Consider the following 25108-nt stretch of genomic DNA (forward strand, 5'->3'; position numbering starts at 1 on the left):
TCCATGATTACAACAGGAGATAAAGCAATTGACTTTCCAGCTAACCCAATTATACCAGCCTGTAGTCATTATTTTGTGTTTGAGTCTGCCTTGTATTTAGAGACAAGCAGCAAGGGTTCTGCCTCCCATGAGCGTTCCTCGTCTTTCATTGTGTTAGTGTTTGTGTATGTTAGATGGGGTCCACTGCAGATAAAGTGGAGGACACCATGGTAACAGTGGTTGTGTTGTGGTTACTTAGAGCGCACCAATCTCATATGGCTTTCACTCTGTCCAACTCCGATTAGTAAACAAAATGTGACAGCGTGAAATCTTATGCATTTGGGTCTTTTTGACACCTGAACAACATGGATAACACACACATCTCGATCCAGCTGGCACCTAAGCACAAATGATTTCATTGGACAGGCCCAGGAGTGGACAAGATGATGCATTGTCACTCCTCATTTGAGTGCTTAATACCACACACTACCAGTTATGAACGAGCGTGAAAACTGTACTACAGAGTCCTGACAAATGCAGGTGGGGTGGTGACACTCGAAGTTGAATCAAGTTAATACGTAAATGAGCAAGACTGTGTGTGTGTGTGTGTGTGTGTGTGTGTGTGTGTGTGTGTGTGTGTGTGTGTGTGTGTGTGTGCACAGCAACCAGAGTTTACTATTGAACTGGGAAATTAGGAACTTTGAGAGGCTTGAAATGGATTTAATTACATTGTCACTTCCTTTTAGAGTCTTAATGGTGTTGGGTTGACTGGAGAACACAGGGCTTTTGCCATTCTCAAGTAAAGAAAAAGCTCACACACCTCAACTTCCCCCTTCCCTGAAGGATGAAACGACCAGTGTGACACTGCTGGGAAAGTTATGTTAAAGTGGACTTACTATAAGATTATTGTAAAGAGGAAGTTGAGGTGTGTGTACCAGAAACGCCTGTATCCTGAATCACCAGCCAAAACCTCTCCATAAGAGGTTTTACTTTCTAAAACATTTCATCCAACATTACATCCTACTATATTTCATTGAGGTCTGCAGACAATTTTGTTTAGTCATTATTTTGAAAACTACATCTTACTGTAAAGAGCATAGAATGTTGTATATGAAAGCCTATCACTTACAGTATACAATGAGTGTACAAAACATTACGAACATCTGCTCTTTCCATGACATGGACCTGTTAAATCCATTCAATCAGTGGAGATGAAGGGGAGGAGACAGATTAAAGAAGGATTTTTAAGACTTGAGACATGGATTGTGTATGTGTGCCATTCAGAGGGTAAATGGGCAAGACAAAAGATTTAAGTGCCTTTGAAGCGGGTTTTGGTAGTGGAACCAGGTGCACCGGTTTGAGTGTGTCAAGAACTGCAACGCTGCTGGGTTTTTCATGCTCAACAGTTTCCTGTGTGTATCAAGAATGGTCCAACACCCAAAGGACATCCAGCCAATTTGACACAACTGTGGGAAGCATTGAAGTCAACGTGGGCCAGCATCCCTGTGGGACACTTTCGATACCTTTGTAGAGTCCATGCCCCGACGAATTGAGGCTGTTCTGAGGGCAAAGGGGGGTGCAACTCCACATTAAGAAAGTGCCCTTAATGTTTTGTACACATTGTATATATTCTGTATCTACCCATCTCAAACAAGCTCATAAAATAGATGGTAATCACAGTGGAGCATTTGGTTCTGTAAAGGCAAAACAGAAATGTAGGTTGACGTTTATTGTCATGAATCTTGCCCTGGAGGCAGAACTGAGCGATTTCCGCTAGCTGCGCCAACTGCAAAGTACAAATTGGCCTAGTTGGGTCGCCAATTATTATTTTTTTAAGAAGAAAAAATAATTAAGAGTACAGATTATTGTATGGGACAATATACAAACGTTTTTGAGAAAGATAATTTGACAAATAAAATGTTCTTGAGTAAATGTATTTATTGGTTTCTTTTCATTTTGATAAGTGTTGAAAATGTAATGAATTGAAGGTTATTTGTTGATGTAAAAATAGAATTGTACTGATAAGGTTGTGTCATTAGATTTGGGGTGGGGTGGGGTCACGAGAAATTATTGTTAAAAATGAAATCCCCAGAAATTGTGGTGTAAAAAATGATGTCCGGCTGAAAAAGTTTGAATACCACTGCATTAGGGTTATAGGTGTGGTTAAGGTTAAGGTTAGGGTTAGGTTTAAAATCAGATTTTATGACTTTGTGGCTGTGCCAGCTATAGTGACCACTATGCAGAGCTGCCTCCAGGGCAAGATTCATGACAATGAATGCCAACCTGAGACAGGGTGACATGAAGATGTGGGTTAGTCATTGTCAGTGATCCACTGTAACAAACAACACTAACTGAAAACATATTTGAAGCCATGTATCCTATGCATTCAACTGAATTCGCTCATTTCATTCTGTCTCTGTATACTTGTGTAGGGGGGAAAATGAAAGTTCTCCAGCTTGGTTTTACAATATGAGAAGTCTAATCACATGGTCTCCCAAAATATTCAGTACAGTATACAAACAAAGGAGGCACGCGCCCCAAATTAATATCAAAGAGCTACGTCACATAATCCAAGGAGGAGTCGTGCCCCTCAAACGTTACGCTAAGAAAAAAATACTAATATCATTTTTTCTCCCACTGATCTGAACGCAGGCTGGAATTTTCCTTGTCCTGAAAATGCGGAGGGTGTGAGTAGAAGTCGAGATCACAGAGGAACAGACCCAGAGCGTTACCAGGCGTATTCTTTCTCTCTCTTTTTGGCAAGGCATTGACTTTCACTTTACACAGGACTTCTACTATGATCTATGAAATATTAAACTAACATGGATTGCTTATAGTGAGCATAGGCGCCTCACTCTAAAGTTACGCTTCTTGTAACTATCTGCGGGCAAAGGTTATAATATTCATATAGACGCGTTTTGTAGGCTACAGTATAGGCCGTGCGCCAAGATGTGGACTCCTTGGATTGGAAACTTTGCTATTCAGGTAAAGTATAGCAACCAGTTTTAGAGAATACATGCTGTTTAACCATTTTGGTTAGCATATTATAACTTAGAAGACCATTCATTGCGTTTGAGTCCTGCGGCTATAGCAGAAATTATATTATATTATAATATTGCAACGCCAACATATCTACGTATGCCAGATAGAAAAACATATGAATGTTAAGTTTGCTTCCATCAGTTTTGCTCCTATAAATACTAGTATTTGATCAATGTTAGATTATATAATAATGAATAATCATTACTTTAACCATTAATCAAACCCTGTTTCTAGGGAAAAAGATGACAGTGACTTAGTTAATTACCTGTAATTAACATAGTAACTGTTGATAATTACTTCATAATGGGTCGTTCCATGTCATTTCATCAAACCATGACACCCACCATCTCATATTGTTCTGAAATTGTTTCTGTAGTTAGAAACAGATAAGATTAGCATTCCTGCAACATTATTTTGTTGAAATATAGTTTGATCTCTGAGAAATTAAGCTAATTGATTGCACCCAAATGGGTCCTTTTAATTCATAGGATTCATATAATATTCAATAAATATAGTACCTAACATTTGAAAACAGTTAACATTTGAAACAGTGGCCAACAAAAACAAAGCATGGGTTGCTGTCATACCTTGTCAACAGACTATTTACTGAGTAAGGAAATCAATGTCATTTTGTAATTTGGGTGAACTATCCCCTTTAGAAAGCTGTTTAAACAATAACATGTGGCACGTACAGTATATATACATTTACATTAAGACATCTAAGCCTTTAAAGTGTACAAAACATTACGGACACCTGCTCTTTCCATGACACAGACTGACCAGGTGAATCCAGGTGAAAGAAAGCTATGATCACTTATTGATGTCACTTGTTAAATCCACTTCAATCAGTGTAGATGAAGGGGAAGAGACAGGTTAAAGAAGGATTTTTAAGCCTTGAAACAATTGAGACATGGATTGTGTATGTGTGCCATTCAGATGGTGAATGGGCAAGACAAAGTGCCTTTGAATGGGATATGGTAGTAGGTGCCAGACGCATCGGTTTGTGTCAAGAACTGCAACCCTGCTGGGTTTTTTCACATTCAACAGTTTCCTGTGTGTATCAAGAATGGTCCACCACCCAAAGGACATCTAGCCAACTTGACACAACTGTGGGAAGCATTGAGTCAACATGGGCCAGTGTCCCTGTGGAATGCTTTCAAGACCTTGTAGAGCTGTTCTGAGGGAAAAAGGGGGTGCAACTCAATATTAGGAAGGTGTTCCTAATGTTTTGTACACTTAGTGTGTGACCAGTATAGGCTACATAATAGTGGCTCAGTCTGTGTTTTCATTGTACCTGATTCCTAGCAGTTGCTCATCTAATAGCATGCATTAGGAAGAGTGGAGAGAGAGGGCAATAATTTCTGGAGATATGGAACACTAGGCAGAACCATTGACTGAAACAGGTTTTGGGGCCTAATGGATCCCAAAGGGAAATTCACCATAGCAACCAAATGGTTAAGTAGGGATACTGTCTAAATCCTTTGTCTGTTGCATATTCTTCACTGACAGGCTTTTAAAGCTGTAAGTAATGGTTCAGAGGGTGACACGTGGACATGTGCTGGGGAGGCCACACACACACACACACACACACACACACACACACACACACACACACACACACACTGTACACTCCATCCATCTCAAACCTGTTGCTTTGTTGCTCCATATATAGGCCTATGACTAGTCTCTTTTCTCAGACGCTGTGAAAAGAGACTATCTTATTAGTAAATCAATGTTTTCCTTTGTATTTGCTGAGGGAACATTGAGAGGCACTCTATTCTCCATTATCTCCATGAATGACACTCCAGAGCCAACAAAAGAGACTCCTTGTGGGCTTCTTCAACCAGACTAGAGCTCCATAGTAACCATGAAAATCTACATCATTCACATGTGTATATTTCTCCCCTGTCATACCTAATGTCCTTCGAGTTAACAGTTAGCATGCTCATTCACTTGTTGTCACTTTGGTCCCCTATTCCTAGCACGCAATGACTACATGAAGCTTGTGACTCTACAAACTTGCTAATGGTAAGAGGTTAGCATGTTTTGGGGGCATGACCTTTGTGCATCTGTAACTTTCTCTCTCATTATTATTCACGATTCACGATTATCCGTAATCATGGTAGCATCCACATGAATGTAGAAGTGTTCAGAAACATATTCTAGTCTAATTTACAATAAAAGTGACTCCAAAATGACACAATACATTATTTACCATTCATTTCTATTGGGCACAACATAATCTGAAACACAAAAACCCCGGAAAATACACCAAACAAGTTTGTAGAGTCACAAGCTTGATGTAGTCGTGTGCTAGGATTTTGATTAGATTTATTAGGATACCCACTAGCCGACGCCAATGGCGACAGCTAGTCTTACTGGGGTCCGACATATAACGAAAAATACATTACAGACAAAATAGTTTACAATTTTCATACATTTAAAAACATTAACATGTAGTGTGTGTGTGCATCTATCAGTTACACATACATGTCAGTACATACACACAACAAGTAGGTCACATGGGGAGAGGCGTTGTGCTGTGAGGTGTTGCTGTGATGAGGTGATGTCGAAGGAGTCAGGCGCAGGAGGGTAAATCACAGAATAACAGGCTTTATTCCGCAAAAACAGAGTTACGCAGAAATGCGTCAAACACTCTAGTGTACAAAACAGGCGCACTGGAAAATACAAGACACACAGGGAAATATCCCGGCGATACAAAATACACAGCGCTCCACAATAAACAATCACACACAAAGACAAGGGGGCAGAGGGAACACTTATACAGGTACTGATGAGGGGATATGAACCAGGTGTGTGTAATAAACAAGACAAAACAAATGGAATGATGAGATGAGGAGCGGCAGTGGCTAGAAGGCCGGTGACGACGAACGCCGAAGCCTGCCCGAACAAGGAGAGGTGGCAGCTTCGGAGGAAGTCGTGACAGTTGCTTTATTTTTATTTTTTAAAAACCAGGTTTGCTGTTCACTTGCGCAATATAAGATGGAAGGGAGTTCCATGCTACAGTATAGAGCCAAATAAACAATTTAACTTCACTGTCCAAATAAATACTTAGGGGAGTGGATGTATTTCTATCCTAATGTCCTTCAAGTTAGCACTTCTCACTTTCTTATCGGTGCCTGGCCTGTTTAGTCCTGTTGATACCACACTGTTGAGTCACCTGTGCTTCAGTGAACACGTCTGTCTGATGTTTAATTATGGGCCCCCTCTCAAATACAGAACTTTATGTGTCTGTCTGTCTGTCTGTCTGTATGTCTGTCTGTGTGGCCTCTCCAGCATGTGCCCACGTGTCTCCCTCTCAACCGTTACTTAAAGCTTAATGAATGACCATATGAAGTAAACTAATGATAGACTATGTAACTATTTAGTAGACTATGATGTGGTCGTTTATTATTTTATGTTAAATAGTATTTACTTCATCAGTTTACTTAATTGAGTCCAATATCACTACTTAATAACAGTTATATATTTTAAAAAATATATACATATATCAAATATAAAATGGCTGCAGTCAGTCAGTGAATGAAATGTCAGTGTTACCCACATCTACATTGTAGGCCTACTACTCCCACCAACAGTATTGAACAGTGACAAACTCTATCCATGGCTTGCATATCCCATGTTTGACTACCGATGTGAGTGTTTGCGTAGTTAGATTGCGCAGAGGAAAAGTGTAACTTGCTGCACTCTGTACTGCTAGGCTGCATTCCAAATGGCACCCTGTTCCCTATATAGTCCACTACTTTTGACCAGGCCCCATAGAGCTCTGGTCAAAGTAGTACATTATAAATGGAATAGAGTGCCATTTGGGACGCACCCTAATCTGCTACTGCAGGTTCGTGGCTCGGCATTCAAAGCTCAACTTTTCTGGTTAGATTTGACACCTTGTGGGTATCATGCTGCTACTGAACACACACACACACACACACACACACACACACACACATAGCAATATTTTGAATTACTGTAGCCTAGCTCTCTGTCTAGTTTTGTTAAAGAGCCAATCAGCAACCGTCAGTTCCTAAAAATAAAAGATTCTTCACAAGTAAGAAACTCTGAGGTCAAAGGTGCAGGATTCCATTGCTTTCAGTAGATGATCTACAGTGACGGTTCGAGTAGACAATCTACAGCAAATAGTGACATCCAGGGGGGGTAGAACGATTACTTTATCCTATCCCAGGTATTCCTTAAAGAGGTGGGGTTTCAAATGTCTCCGGAAGGTGGTGAGTGACACCGCTGTCCTGGCGTCGTGAGGGAGCTTGTTCCACCATTGGGGTGCCAGAGCAGCGAACAGTTTTGACTGGGCTGAGCGGGAACTATGCTTCCGCAGAGGTAGGGGGGCCAGCAGGCCAGAGGTGGATGAACGCAGTGCCCTCGTTTGGGTGTAGGGACTGATCAGAGCCTGAAGGTACGGAGGTGCCGTTCCCCTCACAGCTCCGTAGGCAAGCACCATGGTCTTGTAGCAGATGCGAGCTTCAACTGGAAGCCAGTGGAGTGTGCGGAGGAGCGGGGTGACGTGAGAGAACTTGGGAAGGTTGAACACCAGACGGGCTGCGGCATTCTGGATGAGTTGTAGGGGTTTAATGGCACAGGCAGGGAGCCCAGCCAACAGCGAGTTGCAGTAATCCAGACGGGAGATGACAAGTGCCTGGATTAGGACCTGTGCCGCTTCCTGTGTAAGGCAGGGTCGTACTCTCCGAATGTTGTAGAGCATGAACCTACAGGATCGGGTCACCGCCTTGATGTTAGCGGAGAACGACAAGGTGTTGTCCAGGGTCACGCCAAGGCTCTTCGCACTCTGGGAGGAGGACACAACAGAGTTGTCAACCATGATGGTGAGATCATGGAACAGGCAGTCCTTCCCCGGGAGGAAGAGCAGCTCCGTCTTGCCGAGGTTCAGCTTGAGGTGGTGATCCGTCATCCATACTGATATGTCTGCCAGACATGCAGAGATGCGATTCGCCACCTGGTTATCAGAAGGGGGAAAGGAGAAGATTAGTTGTGTGTCGTCAGCGTAGCAATGATAGGAGAGGCCATGTGAGGATATGACAGAGCCAAGTGACTTGGTGTATAGCGAGAATAGGAGAGGGCCTAGAACTGAGCCCTGGGGACACCAGTGGTGAGAGCACGTGGTGCGGAGACAGCTTCTCGCCACGCCACTTGGTAGGAGCGACCGGTCAGGTAGGACGCAATCCAAGAGTGAGCCGCGCCGGAGATGCCCAGCTCGGAGAGGGTGGAGAGGAGGATCTGATGGTTCACAGTATCAAAGGCAGCAGACAGGTCTAGAAGGACAAGAGCAGAGGAGAGAGAGTTAGCTTTAGCAGTGCGGAGAGCCTCTGTGACACAGAGAAGAGCAGTCTCAGTTGAATGACCAGTCTTGAAACCTGACTGGTTTGGATCAAGAAGGTCATTCTGAGAGAGATAGCAAGAGAGTTGGCTAAAGACGGCACGCTCAATAGTTTTGGAGAGAAAAGAAAGAAGGGATACTGGTCTGTAGTTGTTGACATCAGAGGGATCGAGTGTTGGTTTTTGAGAAGGGGTGCAACTCTCGCTCTCTTGAAGACGGAAGGGACATAGCCAGCGGTCAAGGATGAGTTGATCAGCGAGGTGAGGTAAGGGGAGAAGGTCACCGGAGATGGTCTGGAGAAGAGAGGAGGGGATAGGGTCAAGCGGGCAGGTTGTTGGGCGGCCTGCCGTCACAAGTCGCAAGATTTTATCTGGAGAGAGAGGGGAGAAAGAAGTCAAAGCATAGGGTAGGGCAGTGTGAGCAGGACCAGCAGTGTCATTTGACTTAACAAACAAGGATCGGATGTCGGGGGGGGGATTCAGCAGGGAGCAGAATGTGGCAAAGAGCTTCCTAGGGTTAGAGGCGGATGCTTGGAATTTAGAGTGGTAGAAAGTGGCCTTAGCTGCAGAAACAGATGAAGAAAATGTAGAGAGGAGGGAGTGAAAAGATGCCAGGTCAGCAGGGAGTCTAGTTTTCTTCCATTTCCGCTCAGCTGCCCGGAGCTCTGTTCTGTGAGCTCGCAATGAGTCATCAAGCCACGGAGCTGGAGGGGAGGACCGAGCCGGCCGGGAGGATAGGGGACATAGAGAGTCAAAGGATGCAGAAAGAGAGGAGGGTTGAGGAGGCAGAATTAGGAGATTGGAGGGAGAAGGATTGAGCAGAGGGAAGAGATGATAGGATGGAAGAGGAGAGAGTAGCGGGATATAAGTATGTCTAATTGCAATTTGGTTTGCGCAAGCCCTATAATAACCCCTTGAGAAAAAAAGCCTGCCCTTACGGAAGAAAAACAGCAGCGTTGTTGACATGCTGTGTGCTTGTGTTTGTGTGTTTTTTGTGGTTTGTTTCCGGGTGGCTGCTGCAGGAACACCAGTCCTGTTCCAGCTCCCCTTTCTGGGCCCTTCTCCCATGCAGGAGACCCACATGGGCTAAGAAGGTCTGGGTCGGGACCACATGAACAGCCTGACCAGTAATTTCCTTCTACTCACAGGTAATATGTTAGATATCATTTTTATACAACGGGAGGAACTAACAGTGGTTACAATGGCTCAGTGGGTTGGATCATGGTGCTTGAAACACAGAGTTGTACAGTGGGGGAAAAAAGTATTTAGTCAGCCACCAATTGTGCAAGTTCTCCCACTTAAAAAGATGAGAGAGGCCTGTAATTTTCATCATAGGTACACGTCAACTATGACAGACAAATTGAGAGAAAAAAATCCAGAAAATCACATTGTAGGATTTTTAATGAATTTATTTGCAAATTATGGTGGAAAATAAGTATTTGGTCACCTACAAACAAGCAAGATTTCTGTCTCTCACAGACCTGTAACTTCTTCTTTAAGAGGCTCCTCTGTCCTCCACTCGTTACCTGTATTAATGGCACCTGTTTGAACTTGTTATCAGTATAAAAGACACCTGTCCACAACCTCAAACAGTCACACTCCAAACTCCACTATGGCCAAGACCAAAGAGCTGTCAAAGGACACCAGAAACAGAATTGTACACCTGCACCAGGCTGGGAAGACTGAATCTGCAATAGGTAAGCAGCTTGGTTTGAAGAAATCAACTGTGGGAGCAATTATTAGGAAATGGAAGACATACAAGACCACTGATAATCTCCCTCGATCTGGGGCTCCACGCAAGATCTCACCCCGTGGGGTCAAAATGATCACAAGAACGGTGAGCAAAAATCCCAGAACCACACGGGGGGGACCTAGTGAATGACCTGCAGAGAGCTGGGACCAAAGTAACAAAGCCTACCATCAGTAACACACTACGCCGCCAGGGACTCAAATCCTGCAGTGCCAGACGTGTCCCCCTGCTTAAGCCAGTACATGTCCAGGCCCGTCTGAAGTTTGCTAGAGTGCATTTGGATGATCCAGAAGAGGATTGGGAGAATGTCATATGGTCAGATTAAACCAAAATATAACTTTTTGGTAAAAACTCAACTCAGTCGTGTTTGGAGGACAAAGAATGCTGAGTTGCATCCAAAGAACACCATACCTACTGTGAAGCATGGGGGTGGAAACATCATGCTTTGGGGCTGTTTTTCTGCAAAGGGACCAGGACGACTGATCCATGTAAAGGAAAGAATGAATGGGGCCATGTATCGTGAGATTTTGAGTGAAAACCTCCTTCCATCAGCAAGGGCATTGAAGATGAAACGTGGCTGGGTCTTTCAGCATGACAATGATCCCAAACACACCGCCCGGGCAACGAAGGAGTGGCTTCGTAAGAAGCATTTCAAGGTCCTGGAGTGGCCTAGCCAGTCTCCAGATCTCAACACCATAGAAAATATTTGGAGGGAGTTGAAAGTCTGTGTTGCCCAGCGACAGCCCCAATACATCACTGCTCTAGAGGAGATCTGCATGGAGGAATGGGCCAAAATACCAGCAACAGTGTGTGAAAACCTTGTGAAGATTTACAGAAAACGTTTGACCTGTGTCATTGCCAACAAAGGGTATATAACAAAGTATTGAGAAACTTTTGTTATTGACCAAATACTTATTTTCCACCATAATTTGCAAATAAATTCATTAAAAATCCTACAATGTGATTTTCTGGATTTTTTCCCCTCATTTTGTCTGTCATAGTTGACGTGTACCTATGATGAAAATTACAGGCCTCTCTCATCTTTTTAAGTGGGAGAACTTGCACAATTGGTGGCTGACTAAATACTTTTTTCCCCCACTGTATGTTCACTCTCACTTCCAAATTGGAAATATATAAGGATACATGTGTTATCATTTTTATGATTAATCACAGCATTTGCTGCTTCTATCCAAGGCTCTGTTTGTTTTGTTAGACCCATGTAGCTAATTTTACACTCGGTTAACATTGCACAACCATAGAGATTCCTTACATGCCAGTGCCCCGAGGCTCAAGAAAGCTCTCAGTGAAATTAATGATGCACATGGAAATGTGTGGCTCTTTTGTGTGGGGAGGCCAGTTTAGCCTGAGATTACACTGACACACTGCCACCCGTAATTGATGTCATGAGGAGAGCTCCTCGAATTGGGACTGCATGATGATGCTAGTCTGGGCATTGTAGAAAGAAAGGGAGGAAGAGAAGGAAATAAAGAAGGGATAAAGAAAAATGTGCACAGGTTATTCCTCGAGGATTAGGGGATGAAAAGCGGGCTGGTATGCGGCTGCTGCTGGGTCCAGCTCGGACACAAACAACGCACTGACCAAGAAGGCCCTCTAACCTGCTTACCTTCAAACATTTCTCCTTAAGTCTACTGCCTCAAAACCTTAGGCCACCAGCTGTGACCCATAACTACCTTTCACCATGTTTCTGAATGGGCCCATGCCTCCTTGGCTTGTTGTAAGTCTGCCGAACTCGTTATTGTCGCTTCATACTCTGTACATTGTAGGTCTGTAACTTCTGGGTTTGGTCACTTCCTGTTTGTCTCTACTACTTCCTGTCCAGGTCCGGAGACTGCGGAGAGCCAAGATGCACGGCTGCCGGAAGAAAACCAGGGTGCTGTGTGTGATGATGATGCTCAACGTCTTCGTCTTCATCCTAGTGGGCGTGTCTCAGAACCTAGGCCAGGACAAGGGGGACCAGCGGAAGCTGCGCATTCCCTCCAAGAGGTTCTGGAGGAAGCAGATGACCAGTGAGATCTTCTGGAATAAGGAGCAGCAGAGGCTGGACTACATCTACAACCCCATCCTCATGTCGGGTTTGACCAATGACTCCCTCCTGGAGCTACCTGATTGGCTCAACGACACCAGGCCCCCGGACCCCTGCCAACCGGACTACAGTGTTACCACCCAGGTGAAGGACTACAACTCCCTGCCACCCCGCTTCCAGGACTTCCTGCTGCACATGCGCTGCCGCTCGTATCCGATGATCATCGACCAGCCACACGTGTGCGAGAGCAAACCCTACCTCCTGTTGGCCGTCAAGTCCCTGGCGCCCCATTTCGACCGTCGGCAGGCCATCCGGGAGTCGTGGGGGCGGGTGGGCGTTCTGGCCAATCGGACTGTAGGCACGGTCTTCCTCCTTGGCAATGCCGCGGCAGTCGACCACTTCCCCAACCTGTCTGGGATGCTCAGCCATGAGGCCGGACTTTACGGGGACCTCCTCCAGTGGGACTACCGAGACTCCTTCTTCAACCTCACCCTAAAAGAGGTGCTCTTCCTGGACTGGTTCAGCCAGCGTTGCCCTGATGCCCGCTTTATCTTCAAGGGCGATGACGACGTATTCGTCAACACCTGGAGGATCTTAGACTTCCTCCAGAATCTTCCAGAGATCAGGGCAAGGGATCTGTTCATAGGGGACGTAATCACCAACGCCGGCCCGCACCGGGACCGGAAGCTCAAGTACTTCATCCCAGAGAGTGTGTTCGTGGGGCCCTACCCGCCCTACGCTGGGGGAGGAGGGTTCCTGTACTCTGGGGAACTGGCACTGCAGTTGCACAACATCTCCCAGCAGGTGGCGCTGTATCCTATTGATGATGTCTACACAGGGATGTGTCTCCAGAAGCTGGGCTTGGTCCCGGAGAAGCACAAGGGCTTCAGGACTTTTGACATTGACGAGAAATACAGGGGCAACCCGTGCGCGTATAAGAGCTTAATGCTCGTGCACAGCAGGACGCCGCAGGAGATGATCAAAATCTGGGCCTGGCTCAGCAATCCGGAATTGGACTGTCAGTGAGACATCTACAGCATCCCACATTACACCCTATTCTCTACATAGTGCACTATTTTTGACCAGAGACCTATGGGCCCTGGTCAAAAGTAGTGTACTATATAGGGAATAGGGTGCCATTTGGCATGCAACCAATGGGTATTTGAGAAATGTGTTTGATGTGTTCTAAGTGCTTTCATTGGTTTTTGTTGAATTCGCAAAATGCTCGAGGTTCGGTAGCAATGCTGCGTTCACGTGCTAGTCAGAACTCTGAAATGTATGACTTGCTAACTAGTTGTAGTTATACACGTGCCGCGTTTAACCAGTTAGCAAGTCGAACATTTTCGAGTTTCCTAGTTTCAGCTTCAATAGAATCAGCTGATATAACCCAAGCATTCCAAAGTTCCATGAGCAACCATTCATTGACACTTTTCAAGACAGTGTTCGGCAAATGTAGTATCATTAATAGAAATGTACTACTACTGTATGTAATATACAGGCAGTATTGCAAGCGAGGTCCTTCATTTGCAAGAAATGTAATTTGTCACAATAACAGTAATATGTGAAAATGAACTACGATTTGGGGGGGAAAATCCATATAACTTTTAATAGTAAAAAGACAGTTCTCTGCAAAATGGCTGTTTTTCCAGACTGTGACGCCAATACACAGGGTGGTGTATTGCTGTAAGCTTTCTCAATGGATCTGACGTTCCTTTGCACTTGATTCTAGAAACAAACTATTTATGATATTTGAAAGATTGCTGGTTTATTATAACTCTTAAAGCTGGAATCCGTAGCGGTGAAACTGCCACGTCCGTTTGTGCGATATTACAACAACAAAGAAGTTACTTAAAACAACGAACACGTTTTTTTTCCTTCAGATATCATTGAACATCATCACACACGCGATAGAACAGCAGAGCACACTGAGTGTACAAAACATGAAGGACACCTTCCTAATATCGAGTTGCACCCTCCCTTTTACCCTCAGAACAACCTCAATTCGTCGGGGCATGGACTCTACAAGGTGTTGAAAGCGTTCCACAGGGATGCTGGCCAATGTTGACTCCAATGCTTCCCACAGTTGTGTCAAGTTGGCTCGATGTCCTTTGGGTGGTGGACCATTCTTGATACACAATGGGAAACTATTGAGCGTGAAAAACCCAGCAGCGTTGCAGTTCTTGACATAAACGGGTGCACCTGGCACTTACTACCATACCCCGTTCAAAGGCACTTAAATATTTTGTCTTGCCCATTCACCCCCTGAATGGCACACAAACAATCCACGTCTCAATTGTCTCAAGGCTTAAAAATCCTTCTTTAACCTGTCTCCTCCCCTTCATCTACACTGATTGGAGTGGATTTAAGAAGTGACATCAATAAGGGATCATAGCTTTCTCCTGGTCAGTATGTCATGGAAAGAGCAGGCGTCCTTAATGTTTTGTACACTCAGTGTATGTAAATATTTTTTTTTTACCACACTTATCGAGCTCCTCTTCTCCGTTTCATAAACAAAACAAAAACAATAACAAATGTGCCTGGGGTGACCAGTGACTCTAAATATTTATTGAATAATCCAGAATTTTAAGGCGTTAGTAGTCCTGTGACCCAGTGTTTTTTTCTGCGGTAGTGAGATGTTATGTGTGTGCGGCAGGCCGCGTGCATGATAGAGAGAGAGTGTGAATGCTGCTCTTTCTGTATACCCACAACAGTGGAGGCTGGTGAGGGGAGGACGGCTCAATAATAATGGCTGGAATGGAGCGAATGGGATGGCATCAAACCATGTGTTTGATGTTTTTGATATCATTCCACTTATTCTGCTACAGCCATTACCACGAGCCCGTCCTCCCCCCGTCCTCCCCAATTAAGGTGCCACCAACCCCCTGTGACTCACAAGCCTATAATGGAATCAACTGGGTCTGTACTTTCAACTCCAACTCCATTTTCTGCCCTATGTTCATTTTGTTTTTATGTTTTCAGAAAGTGTCTTATGTGATGGATACCTGGAGTATTTCAATTCTTTATGACAGTGAATAAGAAACTATTCAAACATCAAACCTTGGAATCACTCTTGTGCTTCAAAGTTGGTCTGAATCATAAAGGACTCATTAAAGCTACCATACCTTGATAAGCTTTGCTAAACTATTGCTCTACTTTTATTAATAGTAGCTTTAGGCTACTTAAAGTGCACAAAAATAAGTATCTGTTCACTACTGTATACAAAACATCAAACGTTTAGAATAAACATCTTTACTATTGGATAATTAATAATTGATGGAAGTGTCTTTCATGTAAATATATTTTTATTTATAAAGTACTTGGTAAGATAAAGGTATAACATATAATACTTGTGTTGATCCTGAGAAGTAGAGCTGCAGAAGACAAGTTATCTTACCTACAACAGTGTAGCAGTGACACCTAGTGGTTACAACCCATATAGACCAGAAGCACACGAATATCAAGGCGTGCTAATTAGCTAATTGGCAATATATTTCACCTGTTTACATTCACTTTTGGCAGAAACGGAAAGAAACACCGCAGGGAATAATTGACAATAGCTGGGACAGTGTAGGAAGCAGACCTGTTTGCTAAATACTGGAAAAAGTCAAAACAACGTGACACTAAAATGTCACGAAATCATTCTAAGTTACTATTTGTACGTGCACTACTACTTGCATATGGTTTATTTACTGCAAACTGTGACCTGTCCTGGGTAAGTTGATCACTGACTTCCTTCTACAAGCATTTTCCCTACATTTTGCTGGAGATTGTATGTAGATTTGAAGATGTTTACTATAACATTCTTGGTTTAATGCTATCTCAATGTTTTTATTGCATCCTTAGACAAATAGGAATGATCCTTACAACCCTCCGGGTAAGACACATATTTATTATGTAGCCACTGGGCCCTGTACTATGCTCTTTGGTGAATTCTTTCAACAGAACATTACTACGTTTGTGTGCGCATGCGTGCGTAACTGTGAATCTGCATGCGTGTGTGTCTTGTTTAGGCCTATAACTCTGACATTTGGACATCATTGGATTGTCCTCCACACTCTCTGTCCACCTCTTCTCAGATGACCACCACCATGGTAATGAGGGCAACGCCTTCTTCGCGCTGCGGAGCTGCCACCAGGTGATGCGCGGCGAGAGTGGCGAGTTCTTCTCCCCGGACTACCTGTGCTCCAACCCACCGCTCTGGTGCAACTGGACCATCCAGGTAGACCCTGGTAAACGCGTGCTCCTCCACCTAGAGGACCTCACCCAGTCAGACGCATGCAGTGGGAAGCTGGACCAGATCCACCTGGATGAGCCCCTGGGGGTTGCAGGGGGTCACAGGATACTGGAGAAGTGTTGGCGTGAGGCCAAGTACACGTCCCTCTCCAACATCCTCCACGTGGTTCAGCTGATCAGAGGCAAACCCAGTCCGCCCCACAGGGGCTTCTATGGGCGATACGAGGCATTTGTACCACCAGTCACGTACAATGCTTATGGTGATACCACCGAAGAAGACAGGAAGCTGATGGCTGAACCAAAAGCGAAAGAACTGGAACCTTTTCCCCCTCCGAGAAGTTTCACCCAGTTTCTTCCCATGAAGGGGGGTGAATCTACAGAGGCCGTTTTACTGGAGCGGCCCACACTGCCAGCTCAGACCAACCCGGAGGTGGTGTTTGACTATTTCGACGAACTCACTTCCTCCTCTGCGTCCAATGAGCTTCCACCATGGGAAGCAGAGGAGCCAATGGTCAGACAGGGGACCTTCAAGTTTCCTCGTGTTCAGAGAGAGGAAGAAGATTGGAACAGAGGAGTCTCAGAGGGGACTGAAGCAGACGAGAGCCACCTGACAGAGGAAGACTGGGAAGTGGGTAACTTTAGTGGAGATGTGGTGGACCATGAGTCCCATCTGCCGTTGACTCCCACTCCCCCCATGGTGGTCACTCGTCAGGGGACATCATGGTCAGGGAGGGGTGCCACTCAGACCCACACAGCTCACCCTGGAAGTGACCCCTCCACACACCAGCCCCCTGTTTTGAATCCCACTCCGTCTGCAATGCGAAGGAACGTGGATGCCCAAACTCAAACTTCAAATACCATCCCTCCTACGGAGTCCAACATCGTGTCACACACAACAGACATGGATGACCAAGGTGTGCAGTCTGGCAATAAGGAATTGCTGAAAATGACCATGGATGAGTCTACAGCACCCAGTGACACCCATACAACCATTGAGACCCAGGATCCCTTCGACCATCTCCCAAACATGGTTGAACCGTTCTTCGACAGCAGACATTATGGTAGGTAGTCTGCAATTTCATTTGCATCCTTTGTTGTCTGGTTCATGAAAACTCTTGCATGTTGACTTTGCAGAGAAAGCCAGAAATCACACCGAAGTACCACACTTACCAGAAGGTGAGTTTTAGTATTTTTTTCAAGAGTGTAGTTTTAATACAATTCAAAGGCTATAACAAAATTTGCAAGTCACTCGCCTTTGTACAATAGTTATAGAGCTGTGTATGAGTATTAAAGGAGATGCCTACTTTCTGTGTTTCTCAGACCACCTATTTGAGGTGGCTGTTGAAGTCAACTTCCTCGTGGCGCCAGAGGAGAATTGGGACCATCTTGTGAGATCACTGTTGATCTCAGTGAAGTCTCTGGTGAGTTCTCATGAACAATAGAGCCCCTCAGTGGAGGTGTCATAATACCCATAAAACTTAGTGGTCAGACAGGGAAATGGTTCCAATTGTTTTTCCACCATTCATTTTTCCCATAGGGGATTTTAAAGAAAGGGCTGTGTTTCATGTAGGCTTACACTGGCGTGAGTTTTGATAACCATTTAAATATCTCTCGGACAAAATGACTTATCAATATATTAGTCTATTTACTCTGATTCTAAAATGCTAATTAGCATCAAAGTAGACATCATGCAAAACTACAAATCCCTGCAAGCTCCTGCACGTCATCTCTAGCTGACACCTTTGCTAACAGGTATTGTATCAATTTAAAACTTGCACAAGAAAGGTCACAGAATTGTCCATTTAAAGAAATGTAGCCAATTTATTAATTACTACATTTAGCTAACATTAGATAGTTAATCCAGAGACTTTTGCCTTGATTCGGCAGTCTCGTCCAGATCATGGCATTTGTAGTTCTTAATGATGGCCACATTAGTAGCTAATTAGCATTTCATTTTGGGGGGGTAAATACAAGCGAAATATAGAGAGATTTACACGGTTAGCACAACGTCACGCCAGGGTAAGCCTAAAATCCCCAATGGGAAAAATGATTGGACCATTTCCCTGTTTGACCGCTAGGCTTTATGGGATTTATGACTGACTGTGGTACTCTAGAACTTTCTTCATAAATGGATGTCATCTTACAGTGCCTTCAGAAAGTATTCATACCCCTTGACTTATTCCACATTTTGTTGTTACAGAATGGAATAAATTGAATTTTTTCCTCACCCATCTACACACAATACCCCATAATGACAAAGTGAAAACATGTTTTTAGAAATGTTTGCTAATTTACAGAAATATCTAATCTACATAAGTATTCCCACACCTGAGTCCGTACTTTGTAGGAGCACCTTTGGCAGCAATTACAGCTGTGAGTCTTTCTGGGTACATCTCTAAGAGCATTCCACACCTGGATTGTGCAACATTTGCCCATTTACTATTTTCAGAATTCTTCAAGCTGTCAGATTGGTTGTTGATCAATGCTAGACTATCATTTTCAGGTCTTGCCATAGATTTTCAAGTAGATGTACGTCAAAACTGTAACTCGGCCACTCAGGGACATTCACTGTCTAATTGGTAAACAACTCCAGTGTAGATTTGGCCTTGTGTTTTAGGTTATTGTCCTGCTGAAAGGTTACATCTCACAGTGTCTTGTGGAAAAGACTGAACCAGGTTTTCCTCTAGGATTTAGCCTTTTTATTCTGGAAAAACTCCCCTTAACCATTACAAGCATTCCTATAACATTATGCAGCCACCACTATGCTTGAAAATATGGAGATTGGTACTCAGTCATGTTGTATTGGATTTGCCCCAAACATAAAACTTTGTATTCAGGACAAAAAGTGAATTGCTTTTCCACATTTTCTGCAGTATTACTTTCGTGAATGTTGCAAACAGGATGCATGTTTTGGAATATTTTTATTCTGTACAGGCTTCCTTTTCACACTGTCAGTTAGGTTAGTATTGTGTAGTAACTATACTGAACAAAAATATAAACGCAACATGTGAAGTGTTGGTCCCATGTTTCATGAGCTGAAATAAAAGATCCCAGAAATGTTCCATATGCACAAAAAGCTTATTTCTCTCAAATGGTGTGCACAAATGTGTTTACATCCCTGCTAGTGAGCATTTATCCTTTGCCATGATAATCCATCCACCTGACAGGTGTGGCTTATCAAGAAGATGATTAACGACATGATCATTACACAGGTGCACCTTGTGCTGGGGACAAAAGTCCACACTAATATGTGCAGTTTTGTCACACAACACAATGTCACAGATGTCTGAAGTTTTGAGGGAGCGTGCAATTGGCATGCTGACTGCAGGAATGTCCACCAGAGCTGTTGCCTGAGAATGTTCATTTTGGCAGTATGTCCAACAGGCCTCACAACCGCAGACCATGTGTAACCACGCCAGCCCAGGACCTCCACATCTGGCTTCTTCACCTGCGGGATCGTCTGGGACCAGTCAACCGGACAGCTGACGAAACTGTGGGTTTGCACAACCGAAGTTTCTGACAGTTTGTGCAGTAATTCTGTCTCAGGGAAGCTCAGCTGTGTGCTCGTCGTCCTCGCCAGGGTCTTGACCTGACTGCAATTTGGCGTCATAACTGATTTAAGTAGGTAAATGCTTACCTTCACTGGCACGCTGAACAAGTGTGCTCTTCACGGATGAATCCCGGTTTCAACTGTACCAGGCAGATGTCATGTGGGTGAGCGGTTTGCTAATGTCAACGTTGTGAACAGAGTGCCCCATGGTGGGGTTATGGTATTGTCAGGCATAAGCTACGGACAACAAACACAATTGCATTTTATCTATGTTAATTTGAATGCACAGAGATACCGTAACGAGATCCTGAGGCCCATTGTCGTGCCATTCATCTGCCGCCATCGCCTCATGTTTCAGCATAATGCACTGTCACAAGTATCTGTACACAATTCCTGGAAGCTGAAAATGTCCCAGTTCTTCCATGGCCTGCATACTTACCAGACATGTCACCCATTGAGCATGTGTGGGATGCTCTGGATCGACGTGTACGGCAGCATGTTCCAGTTCCCACCAATGTTCAGCAACTTCGCACAGCCATTTGAAGAGGAGTGGGACAACATTCCACAGGACACAATCAACAGCCTGATCAACTCTATGTAAAGGAGATGTCACGCTGCATGAGGTAAATGGTGGTCACCAGATACTGACTTGGTTTCTGATCCACTCCCCTACCTTTCTTTTTAAGGTATCTGTGACCAACAGATGCAGATCTGTTTTTCAGTCATGTGAAATCCATAGATTAGGGCCTAATGAATTTATTTCAATTGACTGATTTCCATACACAGTATGAACTAACTGTTTTAAAGTCCCCATTGGCCTCATGGTGAAATCCCTGAGCTGTTTCCTTCCTCTCTGGCAACTGAGTTAGGAAGGACACCTGTATATTTGCAGTGACTGGGTGTATAGATATACCATCCAAAGTGTAATTAATTACTTCACCATGCTCAAAGGGATATTAAGCTTTTTTTAAATGTTTACCCATCTACCAATAGGTGCCCTTTGCATTGGAAAACCTCCCTGGTCTTTGTGGTTGAATCTGTGTTTGAAACTCACTGCTCGACTGAGGGACCTTACAGATAATTGTATGTGTGGGGTACAGAGATGAGGTACTCATTCAAAACTCATGTTAAACACTATTGCGCACAGTGAGTGCATGCAACGTATTAAGCACATTTTACTCCTGAACTTATTTAAGCTTGCCATAATAAAGGGGTTGAATACTTCTTGACTCAAGATATTTCAGCTTTTCATTTTTTATTTGTAAACATTTCAAAATACATAATTCCACTGACATTATGGGGTATTGTGTGTAGGCCAGTGATGGCAAAATCTCAATTTCATCCATTTTAAATTCCGGCTGTAACAAATCAAAATGTGGAATAAGACTGGAAATGGCTTTTGGTTATTTACCATTAGATTGGACTGGTGCAGTTTTGATTTGGAACTGCAATTATTGATTTGTTTTTCAGATCAATGAGCAGTTGGAAATTGTCCACACACCCAAAACCCTATCCTCCAAAAGAATAAAAAGGTTGGTTTGCTACGTTTTATAACCAAGAGCTCCAAATGTTTTTCTTGACTGCAAACAAATGCTTGTATTTAAAATGTGTTTTTACTCCATAAAAGGGATTGTGTTGGCACTGTAGATAATAGTTGAGAAAAAAAAACTTTTACTGAATTAGGCTACAACTGATGGATTGAATGCCTCTTTTACGGAGTTTTGTTGTTGTATCAACAGGTTGAGTGCAGGAGTGCTTTGCATCCTCTGGCTGCATATTGGGGGTGGGCCAGAAGGGGTGAAGGTTCACGGGACCTTGCACCTGGCCCTGCAGGAGCTGTTAGAGAGGGTGGTTAGCCCCAGGGGCAGCTCAACACGGGGTGTCATCGTCTCTGTTTCCACCGCTGGTAGGTCTCAATAAAGTTCCCTCCAAACAAATATAAATCTGTAGCTTGTTCTTTTGCACTGTACTCTGCTCTTTACTAATGGCACTAAAGGTTACTGCGGAAGTTTAAGATATTGTGTTGTATAGATATAGTATAGCCTGCAACTAGGTGTCCTGAATTTCATTGTCTTGGGGCTCAAGGAGGTGAACAATGTATTTGTTTGACATTAAATAATTGATTTCTACTGATTTATTTTAATATTTAATCACTCCAGTAAGCAACCTTACTTTTGCACCCTGTGTGTGTCTGTCTCAGATGTAAACGAGTGTGTGACCCATCTGGTGCTGTGTGACATCAATGCTGAGTGTGTGAACCGCTTTGGTTCCTACGCATGCCGCTGCCACTCCGGGTTCGAGGACATGTCTAGGCTGGGCTCAGGAGGAACCATATGCGTGGACACCAAGGTCGCTGGTACGGACCGCCGCAATGAGTCAACGATTACGGTGGATCAGCATAGTCCTGAGCAGCAGCACCGTAACACTGGTACTCTATAGATTTTGGTAGAATTATTGTGAATTGTTCTCTGAAGTACAAGGAAAACATACAGTATGACATTGGTTAGTTCAAAATCAGTGGCACTGAAGTTGACAAGTTAGACAACGTTCTAACGTTCCTGATTTAACCCCTGAAAATTGGTTTGTTTGGTAACCCTAACAGAATGTTGGACATAAAAGTGCATGGTTATAAAGGTGACTTTGCACTAGGTAAATTGGGTACTTCTAATCCTTGCCTAACTTTTGACCTTAGGCTGTACTTCGGCGCGGTCCAGCGGGATGATCAAAGGCATCTACGTGGTGTGCTTCCTGCTCAGCTTCCTCATCCTGCTGCTCCTCTGTACCGTGGGCGTGCTGTACCACCGCCACCACCGGGGGGCCTTCCTGGTCCACTGTCGGAGCAGCAGCCTCGGGAGCGTCCCCCCCATCCCCCCTCCTGACTACAAAAACAACGAATGCAACGACAACAGTTCCATCCGCACTGACTCAGAGCTGCCCCCTCCGCCCCCACCCATACGGCGCCCCAAGGAGGGCTGGTCTCACCCCAAGGACTGCTGTCCCTCGGTGGACCTGCTGCGCTTCAGGTCCCTGGTGCCTCTTGATGGGTACATGGAGCCAGGGGAGGGTGTCAAGATTTGAAGATTGCTTTGAGGTTGTCCTGAATGTGCAATGAGAAGAGCATTGAGACCCTGTTCTGGGCAGGTTGACTTCACTGTTTCATGAGTTCATTATTTTTCTGTAGATATCTTTGCCATTCCTTTATTGATGAAATGTCTTTACTGTTATTACCTTTTAGTATGGCATTATCTTTGTGTAGTTTGGAAATGTTATTTGACGTATTCTTTGGATCATTGTATCGAGTAGATTTCAGTAATTGTATTTTTTTGTGCGCAACTGTCCATGTTTGGGAAGATTGTCTATGCCCTCCACACAAGGGGATTCATTGCATCTTTCCGCCCAAAACAGATTCACTTCAATTAAATAAATGTTCACTTGGCTCTACATTCCTTTTAATCTTTTTTTTATATTGAAATGGAGAAGTACAATTACTGTGACAAAGTAAGCTACTTTGTTTCATATGAGGCAGTTGGACTACAGGCATATCAGCTGTTTAGAATTATGTCTCAAACTCATTTCTTTACTGGTAAGGGGACAAGGCTACAGAAAGCAGACCATAATAAATACATAAAAAATACGCATATCACAGCGCACCTGTGCACTGACGAAAGGCACCGCGCTGTTACGCGATGGCGTGCTTTTCCCACAAGGTGGCAGCGCGTGATAGGAAGTGTCTGAAAAAGATCCGTTTTCGACTGGGTATATACAAAGTTTGTTTTCCTCTGTGGTTCTTAAACAATATATGTAAAAAACCCAAGGGTATCCTGAAAACATACAGGAGCAAAAGCAAGCCCCCATGACCCCCACCGTCGGAGAATAGATGAAGAAACGGTAAGAATGAGCCATTGTGCCTCTGAAAGATGATGAAATTCTAGACCCCTGCGCACCTAATCTGTGGCTCGAGCTCAGAAATGTTAATCCCCAGTCTCTGTCGAAAATTTTTGGTGGTAGATTGTATTTTGTCGTTGAAATGTCACGGTGTCAAACAGTACCCTTTTCATTTGTTCCACTGCCAAAATGCTATGCAAGGAAATTGCATAATGATAAAGTTCGCTGACTGAATTTCATTAGGCTATAGACCTACCTGCTCTGCTCAGAGGCCTAACCAGTTAACCGAGCCAAATTATTCATATTTCAGAAATGACATAGCATACGCCTGTAGGAATATTTCAAATGGTGTAGCTAGGCCTACTAAAATTCCTTGCACAATTCACCAATGTCCACAGTAAAAAAGAAAGAATGAGGCATACCTTTCACTCAAAAGTGCTTTGATTCTAATTGGAGTGTAAAACAATGCCACTTGCCTGGCTGAGAAGTTTGACATTCTCCTTTACTCATGTCACTGCCCTAATAAAGACAAACCAATTAATACAATATGGCTGATAACAAGAGAAAACTGCTCTTTTGAAGGAAACAAATATATGCATTTGAATGGTAGAGAAGCTAACTCAAGATACGGGTGGGCAGACAGGTCCCTATGTGAGTTGTTGCTATTGGATGGGGAGCAGAGTTTGCATCTTATGCAGGCGGGAAGTGCGTTTAACAGGCTAATCTTTGGCCGGCCAGGCGGGGTGGGGAGACAGGGTGGTCCACCTAGTCCAAACCACATTAATAGGCTTACACCACCTAATCCAAGGCAGTGTGCTGTCACATGGGAAGTCTGCTGACCTTACTTTATTTTATTGCAGGGCACTTGCTCTTCAGCCCTTTTGTGCTCAAACCCGCTCAGACCCTGTTTTCTTTTCAGGAGTAAATGTCCCTTTATAAAATTCTCGGTGCCTTTCCTTCATGTCCGTGTTCAAGGGCTGGACATGAAATGAGACTGTCACTGTGATGTGTAGACTAGATTTACCACCACAGTAGTCCTCCAGCCCTGAGGCAGTACAATTTGAACAAACTGCCTTGAGCCGTTCTATCGGAATCGCTGTCACTTTCCTTAGGGCTATGACACATTGACAGTTATGTACAGCCTAACAGCTAGCCTAAATGTAAACTAGTAGGCTATATATGATAAAATGTTGGTTGGAATGGGATTCAAGCTTGATAATGGATATGGGGGCCTCATCTGAGGCTTTGATCCAACATA

At 44.0% G+C, this 25108-nt stretch overlaps 2 protein-coding genes across 3 annotated transcripts; both read left to right on the forward strand.

The window, feature by feature from the left end:
- The first annotated feature begins 2536 nt into the window (after positions 1-2536).
- b3gnt2a (UDP-GlcNAc:betaGal beta-1,3-N-acetylglucosaminyltransferase 2a) lies at positions 2537-14160 on the forward strand. The gene is made up of 3 exons (XM_045205771.1): positions 2537-2964; positions 9411-9536; positions 11979-14160. The coding sequence occupies exon 3, from the start codon at positions 12003-12005 to the stop codon at positions 13206-13208; it is 1206 nt and encodes a 401-aa protein (XP_045061706.1). The 5' UTR covers positions 2537-2964; positions 9411-9536; positions 11979-12002; the 3' UTR covers positions 13209-14160.
- Positions 14161-15587: 1427 nt separating this feature from the next.
- On the forward strand, positions 15588-23408 carry zgc:66455 (uncharacterized protein LOC393502 homolog). Of its 2 annotated transcripts, none has more exons than XM_045205773.1 (9): positions 15588-15894; positions 16026-16056; positions 16259-17476; positions 17550-17591; positions 17736-17836; positions 21436-21497; positions 21705-21871; positions 22166-22321; positions 22658-23408. In XM_045205773.1, the coding sequence occupies exons 1-9, from the start codon at positions 15808-15810 to the stop codon at positions 23041-23043; spliced, it is 2250 nt and encodes a 749-aa protein (XP_045061708.1). In that variant the 5' UTR covers positions 15588-15807; the 3' UTR covers positions 23044-23408. The 2 variants fall into 2 exon arrangements, with proteins under 2 accessions (XP_045061708.1, XP_045061707.1); XM_045205772.1 differs by having other exon boundaries at positions 15589-15894; positions 22166-22393.
- Positions 23409-25108: the final 1700 nt, after the last annotated feature.

This window comes from Coregonus clupeaformis, chromosome 20 (assembly GCF_020615455.1).
Source record: "Coregonus clupeaformis isolate EN_2021a chromosome 20, ASM2061545v1, whole genome shotgun sequence".
Classification (NCBI taxonomy): Eukaryota; Metazoa; Chordata; class Actinopteri; order Salmoniformes; family Salmonidae; genus Coregonus; species Coregonus clupeaformis.